Source organism: Lygodium microphyllum, chromosome 9, assembly GCF_053477565.2.
Source record: "Lygodium microphyllum isolate KBCC chromosome 9, Lygodium_microphyllum_v1.1.10, whole genome shotgun sequence".
Classification (NCBI taxonomy): Eukaryota; Viridiplantae; Streptophyta; class Polypodiopsida; order Schizaeales; family Lygodiaceae; genus Lygodium; species Lygodium microphyllum.
Genome location: NC_141143.1, coordinates 126284764 through 126295852, shown reverse-complemented (window position 1 = coordinate 126295852; position 11089 = coordinate 126284764). Strand labels below are relative to the sequence as shown.

The 11089-nt window shown below is 45.3% G+C and overlaps 1 protein-coding gene across 2 annotated transcripts in view; it reads left to right on the top strand.

Annotated features, from left to right (window-relative positions):
- The first annotated feature begins 295 nt into the window (after positions 1-295).
- Positions 296-11089, top strand: part of LOC148031559 (S-adenosyl-L-methionine-dependent methyltransferases superfamily protein) — a 48891-nt gene continuing 38097 nt past the window's right edge. The window contains exons 1-2 of one of the 2 annotated variants that reach the window (XM_087685105.1): positions 296-483; positions 570-665. In XM_087685105.1, the coding sequence (XP_087541231.1) occupies positions 358-483; positions 570-665 (222 nt within the window). In that variant the 5' untranslated portion in view covers positions 296-357. The remainder of the gene's footprint in view (positions 484-569; positions 666-11089) is intronic. The other variant, XM_087685106.1, reaches the window with a different exon arrangement.

The following is an 11089-nucleotide window of genomic DNA, read 5'->3' as shown; positions in this document are numbered from 1 at the left end:
AATATTTTACAATTTATTTTATTTGAAATAATTTTTAAAGATACGTAACAGACATGTACATATGTGCGTGCACACACACATACACTCTCAAAATGACCGATGGTACAATGCAAGATTCTATATGAAAAAAATTTTAAAAATACGTAATGGATGTGCATACGCACATGCACACACACATACACACACTCTCAAAATGGCTGATGCTACAATGCAAGAGACCTTATGCACAGTTATTTTAATTTCAAGAAGTATAGGTTTTTCTAATACAAAATGTCTCCCAAATCATCTTCCATAACCAAATTGCGATCTGATACATTTGAAGTATCAGAAAATCGTCGCACTTGCCATAACGCCACCATGCAGTCGAGCTTTCGTCTCTTCTCCGAAGGGACGAGCGCCACTGTGGAGCTGCTTCACGCCATTGCTCGCTTCCTCAAGCAGTACGAGCCTCTCTGGCGCGCGCACGTCGTCGAGTTCTTCCACGTAACACGCTGACTCCCATGCTTTTTCAGTGTCACACAAAGTCGAGAAGCAAAAAAGACTCCTCACTCAGGTGGCTGCGCACGCAGGATCGGCTGTGGGAGCATGTCGATGCAGAATGGTGGGAAGACTTGAAGTCTGCTTCCATCCAGGACTTGCTATGGCTTCCCTCTGGCGTAGTTCAGGTGCTCCCAATGACTCTGTCGATATTCTCTTTTTCGCACTTAAAGGGAAGGAAAAGCTTACGATTGTCTGAAAATGATCATCGCTTTTATCAGCCCGGTGGATGTGACGTTCTTTTGAAGAACATCAGACCTTCAAAAAAGGCTACATGCCTTTGTTCCTGGACATCTAAATCGCCCGAGTGATTATTCTGGCCTGTAATTGTATTATCTGATGCTTTGCACCCAATTGATGCAAACCGATAAGTATCATATTAATAACAGTAGATCGCTTCCTTCAGGAGCCACGTAATTCCTGCTTCTTACAGCAAGACAGTCTAAGTCTCAACATGTCACTTTCTTGCACAATCTTTGGAAGTATTTTCTCAATTTCACCTTCTCTACTGTATGGAACTAACTGTAACCTCTCTTTTGAAATTGATACTCAGAATTTGTCTAACAATTAGTAATCGGCAATACCTTCCTTATATTTAATCAACGGTCCTACTTTTTGCTAGTAATGATATAAGCATTTAGTTTTCAGATTTAATCCACCAAAAAGTAAGATAATGAACTTATAAATGGATATCCATGACTAGCATTTGTAAACACTGAAAATATTTGAGCCTAGAAGATATTATCCCCAAAATGTCGGGTCCCCTCCATCGAAGTAGGAAAGGTGTCGTTGGTATGTCTCAAGCTCAAGCTAAATAAGCCTCATAGTTGCATGAGAATTGTGTTAGTAGGATCGTCAACTCATTTGTAAGTCTGTGCATGCCTGTCAGGGCTGGGCACACTTGTCCTTATTTTAGGCATGTTATCGTGATCTATTTGTGTGGCATTTGTGGCATTTCATGCCAATCGACCAGCAATTAATACTAGCTGATCAGCTGCTGTATCTAGCATATTTATTGGCTATTTATAGTGGGGCTCCTCCTCCTTAGTTATCATCTTTCATCAGGTGGACTTCTTGTTGGAGAGAGGAGCCGATGCTAGTTTCCACACAACTAGTGACTCACTATTGTAGCTGTCTCGTGTTTGGTATGGATTCCATTTCCTGAGCTCATCTCTGAGTTATCTTCCTTTGCAGCGTTCTTCTATTTTCTTTCTCTTCTGTCTTGTGTTCAACAACTTATTTCAGCACTTTTCTATGCTTCCATTGATGCACCACTTTTGACATGGTATTGGATTGTAGGATCTAGGTTCTTGCTGTAATTTCTTTGCTACTTTCAAGCCTTTCTCCTCTTTGCTAAGAACTTCGAGGGGAGGTCGCCAAAATGGGACAACATATGGCTTTTCTTTTCAAGGCAATATATGAACAACAAAACATTAAATATTATCTTGCATAAAAAGAAATGTTGTAAGGCAAAGATTTCAGTGGTGAATTATAGAAGAGAGAATGCAATAAGATAGATGAGGATAAGTTGTTGAGAGAATGCAATAAGATAGATGAGGGTAAGTTGTTGTGAAATTGCTGTATTGTGAATGCCAATAGTTAGGCTGCCATAGTGAGATTGCCCATGGAGCATATTTTCTACGTTGAGGGATATAACAATACATTTCAAACATTTAGAGTCTTTTACTTCAAACAAAGGTGTAAAATAGAGTTGAAATGAGAGTTTAGATACTAGAATGACATATACATAATGATCCAAATCGGTGATCTCATATAAAAAGTGTATACAGAAAATTGGTGATCCCATGTAAAAAGTGTGTGATCATAGCTTTCACGAGTCATGAGAGCTTGGAGTTTAGTCATTTTATATTTCCTTGTTACTTTTATGTGGCCACATGGATGACGGCATTGATGCCCCAAACTGGAATATCTTAAATTATTTGATTTGTCTTATAGGTCAACTTCAGGCTCCAAAGGACGTTAGTAGATCTTTCTTTCTTTCTTTTTTCTTTTTTTAAAATAATAGATAATTGTATTAATCATGAAAAAAAGTACAGGATTACAAGATTACACCATCATACATAAACTAGATATGATAGATTTAGCAAATACAAAGGAACATGAGTGTAAGAGGCACGCCAGAGGTAGACGGGTTGCATCGTAAAAGATCAAGAGTTTTGACAAGATTTTGTTGAGTGGGCTTGGGCCTTTGCTACCAATGTTTCTAGTACACTATCTTCAAAGAAGTCCCCTAGTACCACAAAGGGATTGGGTCGCTGATGTTCAACTTGCGAGGAAGAAGGCACATTTATAGGGTGGGAAGTAGAACTTGGATATTGGCAATCCCATGGAGTGATGACTCTACCAATAGCATCAAAAGCCAATTGAGTTTGAGGGCCACGGGTGTGTGACAATGATGGACTTGATTGTTGTTGTTGTGATTGCTGTTTGGACGGCAATTGATCCTTGATAGGAGCAATAACTCAAGCAATAGGGGCATCAGAAGATTTGTCTCAACGATGCGAATAAGTGCGGAGAGAGTATTGTGAAAAAGGCCCAGTAGGTGCCATTGGTATGGAAGTCTCCTTCACTTTTCCCTTATGGTGTAGGGCTTCCATTCATCCTTGTGTTTCCAAATTTGAAGAAGCAGCTGACTGCTTGCCTTTAGATTGACGAGGCTGAATAATCTATTGTTAGGCAGAAGGTGGAGGCAAGTTTTGGTTGTTGTCCATGAGTTGATCCACGAGATACTCTTTTGATTTGGACATTTGGCCAACAATTTAGGAGATAGCTTGCCAAACTCACCCTCCTTGAGGACATGGTCCTCATCATCATACTTCTTAATCATATTTGAATTTTGATTGATGGGCAATTAGTGACTCTTTCGACTATTGATCTTGGCTATTTGGGGTCTCTTTCTCTCTCATTTGAGTAGCTCAAGTTTGAAGAGAGCCATATTTCTCTTCTTTGTTGTAGAAATTGCAGGTTTTAGCTGTGGAGATATGCTAGGTTTTGCAAAAGAAATCTGAAATTTCTCTCTCATTTCCCAGCCATCTCCTAACTTATCTCGACATTTTTCAATAGTTTGAGTCATCAGAGAAAGAGATTTCAATCAATCTTTGCTGTAAACCCTAATTTACTGTAGAAATAAGGATTTCAATAGCCTTGGGATGTGTGCTCAGAATTGAGGACCTAGAACTTTAATTTTAGCAATTGAAATTGAGGAATTTTAGGGAGATTCAAGAGGCCAGCTAGCCAATATCAGATTTGGGGCTAAATTTGCCTTTCAAGGAGCACGGTGAAGGCCAATCCTCAAGCAAACCAAGGGGCAAATTGGTCAGTTTTGACAGCAAGAGGCACTTGGATTAGCGGTGGAGGTCAGAGGATCTCTATTGTACTCTATTCATTTGCAATAAAAGTTAAAGAAATACCGCGAGGGGCGCTAGTTTTGGGACCAATAAGTTGTCCAATGCCCAAGATTGTATGGTAAAGTGTGCATTTCAGTTTTGTGAATTTGTTAATTGCTTTAATTAGTGCTTAATGAGGTTATTTACTACCCTATCCGAGGAGGAAGATTGGTTTCATTTCCTAGGAGTGTACATAAGTTGAAAATGAAATATAGATAATAAAATTTTCCATCTTGTATATTTCTCTTGTAAATGCTTTTGAGTCTTGAAGTATTTCAAGCTTTGATAACTAAATTTTGTAAGGAATTCATTGCCTAAAAGATAATGCTTCCATATCTTCAAAGCATGAACAACAAGTAAGAGCTTCTTTTCATAAATGTCATACATTTTTTCCACTTCTAGGGTATAACAAGAATTATATCACAACTATCAAGATCTAGGATATGGAAGGTATCTTCATCATTATAGACTTGGATTTGAAATTTGAGCTTGCCAATGTAGGGTATTACAGTCTTCATTATGTCACCTTCATCGGTATTTAAAGCTCGGCAAACTTTAGTGGGAGTCTCCATCTCTTCATTCTTTAATCCAAGCTCTTTAGCAAATGTTGGGTATTTGACTCACGCCTCACTTACGCCTACGCTCATATGGGAGTGTCGGTGATCAGTAGGACACTGGGGCACTTTTTACTCTCGGTAGGAGAGGTTTTTTCCCCCAGACTTAGTCTTATTTTCGTATGTGCTTATGTGCTTATGTTACACACTTATGGGCACTTACCGTGTGTCAGGTGTGAACACCCCCTACAACCCTAAGGTTTAAGGGTTGTACTTTGTACTTTGATGTTACACTCTTTCAGTCTATTGGATTGGGTGTCGTGCTTCACTCTGTCTCACACACTCTCACACTGTCTACTGCACTCTAAGCTGTACCTCGATCCTCTCACTCCCTCACATTTGGTATCAGAGTAGGGATTCAGCTTAGGTTCAGCTCAGCCTCTTGCCCTGTTCACTCCTGTACCAGCAGCACCCAAATTCGCTGAGCTCTTGGTGAGCTCCAGCTTTGTCAGCTGCTGCCCCAACTGCTGGCCATTCAGACATGCAATCTCCACCATTAGTGCAGCCACCTGCACCGCCTGTAGGTCCGCCCCCAACTGCCTGTGCACCAGCGTGTCCTTCTGCAGCCCACGCCAGTTTTGCAGCCCCCGCCAGTTCAGTCCCAGGTTGCCAGCTCAAGCCGCCGCCTCTGCCTAGCAGACCATCTGCACACGTCGCCGTCTCAGCCCTGCGCGCCACCTGCAGACGCCCTCAGCGCCGCCTGTACCCGCCAGCGCGCAGCTCGCCACCGCCTGTCAAACCACCAGCATCCTTGGCTCATAAAGGAGACGCCGCCACCTGTCCATTGGAAGGCGCTGCCTGTACCTGCCACGTCTACTGCTGCGCCGCGTGTCACCCGTCAGCACCACGCTGAGTTACAATTTTGGGGATTTTGAACTGCAGTTACAATCACAGAAAGATTGTTTTGAACACATTTTTGGCAAAAATTTTGGGGATTTTGATATTGCAGTGTTGTTGAGCACTGTTTGCACCTTGGGAAGTGTGCATTGGAGACAGTTTTTTGACAAAGTATACCCTTGCACATTAATTGCAGAAGTGTGCTTGCTGCAATTTCTGGAAATTTGTAGATTTCCAGTCCTTACTGCTTTGACATTGCTCATTTGTCTTTGGAAATTTGTCATCATGGCAAATTAGGGAGGTGATGTATTTACGTATGTATCCAAGGAAGACAGATTGGACGGAAACAATTATTCGCTATGGTCATTCATGATGAAGAATGTATTAGTGGCTAAGAATTTATGGGATTATGTCAGTGGAGAGGAAACTCGACGGGGAGTTGTAGCTCCCGTTACTCCTCCTTCTCAAGGGGCACGTGGACAACGGGGACCTCAGCCCGTCCACCTCAGCCACTTCCTCAAACGGGGACCTCAGCCGGTCCACCTCAGCCACTTCCTCCAAGAACTGCAGCTCAAAAAGCTTGGGATATACGTGATGCACAGGCTTTGTCGTTGATTGCTTTGGCAGTTCAGCGGTCCATCATCCCTTACATTCGTTCATCATCTTCTTCATGAGATGCATGGTTGACTTTGGAGCATATGTTTGCAGGAAAGAATGAGACTCGAATCTCTTTCTTGAAGAAAGAGTTAGAGACTTTGAAGATGAATGAGGGTGATTCTATGCAGGATCACTTGAATAAGATTCAGGACTTGCGGGAGCAGCTCATGAATGTAGATGAGTACTTTTCGGATGCACAGTTGATATCCACCACCTTGAATTCCTTACCTCCTTTGTACTTGTCCTGTCATACTGCATTGAACCTCACCATGAGGATTGCCGAGCACCCACTCACTTTTATTCAGCTGGTTAGTTTGCTTCTAGAGGAGGAGCAAATAAGGAAAAATAGTGTTGTGGATGCTATAGTCTCTGAGCATGCTTTTGTGGCAAGACAGAAAGGCAAAAACAGCAAGGTGAAAAATGCTCCACAGAGTTCTGGTACTTCTGGCACATCACAGAATCAGACACAAGGGGGGTCGCAAGCTAAAAAGGGAAAATGTCATTATTGTAAGAAGCCAGGCCACTATATCACTGAGTGCAGGAAGCGCATTGTCAAAGAGAAGAAGAAGGAGTCAGGAATGTCCGTTTCTACTACTCCTTCCACTACTAGTGAGTCCGCATCCTTTGTTGTAGACAGGGACTATTGTTTTTACACTTGCAGTTATGACATCTCTTGGGCTGATAGAGCACTTAGCTCTACAGAGGATGCTGACACTTGGTTCTTTGACAGTGGTACTTCTAGACATATTACATCTCGCAGAGATTTGTTTGCTTCTGTTAGTGCACCTCCCGTTGGGAAATCTGTACAGTGTGCCAATAATGCATCATACCCTGTTCGTGGTATTGGGGAGATTCAGCTCACAGCCATTGATGGCTCTATTCTCCGCCTGCAGGATGCTTTGTTTGTGCCTGGGATCAAGAAGAATTTGCTTTCTATTTCTTCTTTGGCACGTTGTGGTTTGCAGGTCACATTTGATGATGACCGTTGCATGGTTAGAGATAAAGAACGCATGACTTTGGTCTTGACAGGATCTTTGTGTCATGGTTTATATGAGTTGGATGCTCTTTTAGTAGATCAGTCGGCATACTTGACATCCACTCTTACTCCTGCTATGAAACAGGCGGAGTTATGGCATGCTCGTTTGGGGCATGTAAACTTTGGCAGCTTGATGCTTTTGCAGCGTACTTAGATGCTGGATGGCTTACCTCTCTTGGAGAGACCTCCTGAGCACTTATACGAGCGATCCATTTTGGGGAAAATGCATCGTTTCTCATTTCCCCGTGATGTTGCTTTTGTCAGAGTGCAGCGGTGCGGAAGCGTAGGACTGAGAGAGAGAGAACGCAGAGAAAGAAGGGAGAGAAAGAGACAGTGTACACTGAAGATCTGCTGTATAAAGAATGCTGAATACAAAGATATACACGGGCGCAGTGCGCTGGACTGCATGTCTCCACCTCGACGATGCGACCTGCTGTCCACCTCGAAGTCTGCTGCAGTCTGCACTGTCTGCTGTCTGAAATCTGTGAACAGAGACAGAAATCTGCACGGCACCAGTCTGTAATCTGCGACAGAGAATAATGGCCAGACTGCTGAAAACGTCAGCAATAAATAGGCGAAAAATCACCTAGAACGGGGCGCCAAAATAGGGCGCAGCCAGGAATAAAATGGCTGCAGGCAGTCGGACTGCCACGTGGCAGTCCGACTGCTGCAGGTCCGACTGCAGCAGTCCGACTGGACTGCACCTGCCTGGCTGTACCTGCCTGGCTGTGATCCTCTCTAACACCCCCTCTCAGAGCCTGGGCAGGGCAGAAGCCTGAGGGATCTGGAATGTTGCCGAAGTAGAGTCTGAGGAAGCGCCTTCGTAAACAAATCCGCAAGATTATCCTCCGTCTTGCAATACTCCACAGTGATGGTCTCATCCAGAAGCTTTTCTCGGATGAAGTGGTACTGGATCTCAATGTGCTTCGTCCGGGCATGAAAAACAGGGTTCCTCGCCAAGGCAATGCAACTCTCATTGTCACATCGCAGCAATGTAGGACGAGTCTGGGGGCACCCAAGCTCCTCCAACAATCTCCAAAGCTACACAACCTCGCATGTGGTGAAAGATGCGGCTCGATACTCCGCCTCAGTAGACGAAAGGGCTACCGTGGGCTGCTTCTTGCTACTCCATGAAATAACACCTGCACCCAAAGTAAAGCAGTAACCTGTTGTAGACCGCCTGTGGTCCACGTCACCGGCCCAATCCGAGTCGCTCCAACCTGCAAGTACAAGATCTGACCCATCTGTCCCTGCGGGATAATGAATCCCCAAATCAGACGTCCCCCTCAGATACCGAAGTATCCTCTGAGCAGCCTGCCAATGCACCGTCTTAGGTTCACTCATGAACCCTGCCAAGAGCCCAACAGCAAAACATAGATCAACCCTGGTGTTGAGAAGCCAAATCAAAGACCCTATCAACTGTCGATAGCGGGAAGCATCCGCCAAAGGAGAAGCTGAGTGGGAAGTGGCCTTCCAGTTCGGATCCATAGGAGTAGAGAGGGCCCGACAATCTTCCATCTCAAAAGACACCAAGAGCTCCTGTACATATCTCTGTTGGGAGAGAAAGATCCCCCTCTGAGACTGAAAAATCTCATGTCCTAAAAAGAAATGGAGTAGCCCCAAATCCGTCATCTCGAACGTCCGATGTAAAGCTGACTTTGTCTCCTGGACCTGCTGTGCATCATCACCTGTGACAATCAAATCATCAACATATAATACAAACAGCACACAACCATCCTCGGAAGTGTGAACATACAGCTGCGGATCGGCCTTGGACCGCCGATATCCCAACTGAGTCTGGAGGAACGAATCAATCTTCTCGTTCCAAGCTCGCGGGGCCTGCTTGAGACCATACAGGGCCTTCTTCAACCTGTAGACTTTCCCATCTGAAGAACCAAAGCCAGGAGGCTACTCAACGTAGATCTCCTCCTTCAAATCACCATTCAGGAAGGCCGACTTCACATCCAGCTGATAAACAGGCCATCTCCTATGGCCAGCCAAAGCAAGAACAGCTCTAATGGTTGCCATACGAGCTGTAGGGGCAAAGGTGTCATGACAGTCAATCCCTGGGCGCTGGGTAAAACCCTTAGCAACAAGGCGAGCCTTGTGCTTATCCAAAGTACCATCACTGAGATATTTGGTCTTAAAGACCCACTTGACTCCAATCACCTTCTTCTTCGGGGGGCGTGGCACAAGTGACCAAGTGCCATTCCTCTCAATAGCCTCCAACTCAGCTTCCATAGCTTTCTTCCATGGGGCGGACTGTAAAGCCTCCTTCACGGAGGTGGGCTCTCGATCCTGCATAACTCGGGACATCAAACAATAATTGGAGCAAACAAGCTCCGAAGAATGCGCCTGGTGCCTCCGTGACCGCCGCGGACCATCCTGCGGTCCCCACTCCTCAGGAACCCCCTCGATCCCTGAATCACGGAGTGTGTCACGGGCTCAGCGAGGAGGAGGCCGAACCTCCCCTCGTCGTTCTCCATCAGTAGAAGACTCTGGAATGTCCACCGGTGGTAACTCCTCAGAAGGATCCGGTGGAACAGTAGACTCTGTGTCAGAAACAGAATCATAATCAAACGGCACAGGCTCCAATGGAACTGTAGAAGGAGCCAAACTCTCCCCTGGATCTCCAAGAACGGGGTGCTCCTTACCCGTTGAAGAAGCCGGAACCTCCACAAACCGCACATCACGGCTAGTATATACATCCCGCTTGACGGGATCATATAGTCGGTAGCCTTGGGACTGGGAGCTGTAGCCAACAAATACCTGTTTTCGGGAAGCCGCTTCAAATTTGTCACGGTGAGCTTTGGGAATGTGAACATAGGCATCACACCCAAAGACCCGAAAGTAAGAAACATCTGGCTTCGACCCAAAATACGCCTCAAATGGAGTCATCCCTTCCACGGCCGAAGTAGGAGATCGATTAAGGATGTGGACTGCAGTAGCCACAGCCTCGGCCCACAGAACCTGGGGGGTCTGTCGGTGCTCCATCATGGTGCGCGCCATCTCGATCACACTGCGGTTCTTCCGTTCAAGAATACCATTTTCTTGTGGAGTATTGGTATTGGCAAACTCCTGGTGAATTCCTCTATCTGCACAAAACCGAGCAAATTCATTAGACACAAATTCACCTCCCTTGTCGGATCGCAAGGTCTTCAACTTCCGGCCTGATCGGTTCTCCTCAAAGAGAAGCCAATCCTTGAAGTGCGAGAAAGCTTCTGACTTTAGTGCCAAAAAGTAGGCCCATGTCATCCTGCTATAGTCATCCACGATCAGCATGAAGTACGAGCTCCCACGCAGGGACTCATTCCTCATAGGGCCACATAGATCCGTAGATACTAACTCCATCGGTGAAGTAGACCGCCGCGAAGCGGTGTGGGGAATGGCATCTCTATGCTGCTTCCCCCGTATGCAGGAGACACATGGCTGCTGGCTCACCACTATATCCGGCAACCCTCGAACAAGCTGTCCCCGCGCCGAAGATAGTCATAGTTTAGGTGACCAAACCTAGCATGCCATAACTCTGACTGAGACTGTGAGGTAAGAAGAAGAGTAGAAAGGGCAGTGGAAGACTTCAGTTTGTAAATGCCGTTCTCCTCATATCCAGATGATAGAACCTTCCTCGATTCACGATCAAGGACTCGCACTGTAGAACTGTCAAACTCCACCAAAAGACCAAGGGAGCAAATCTTATGAACTGAAAGGAGATGGTACCCTAATCCTGGTACATGCAAAACCTTTGAGGTATGGGTGCCACCTCGTCCATCCGGAATAAGCTGCATCTTACCCCGACCTGCAATAGAAACAGAAGAGCTGTCTCCAATGAGAACTTGCCCACGCGAAGGTCGCAGCTGGGCAACACCATCTGATGAAGGAGTCATGTGCCGTGAGGCACCACTATCAATAATCCACTCTCGAGATTGGGAAGCCGCCATCGCAGCATCAGAAGCATTCGGTGAAGCGTCCTCAATGACAACTAAGTGTAGAAATGCAGCTGA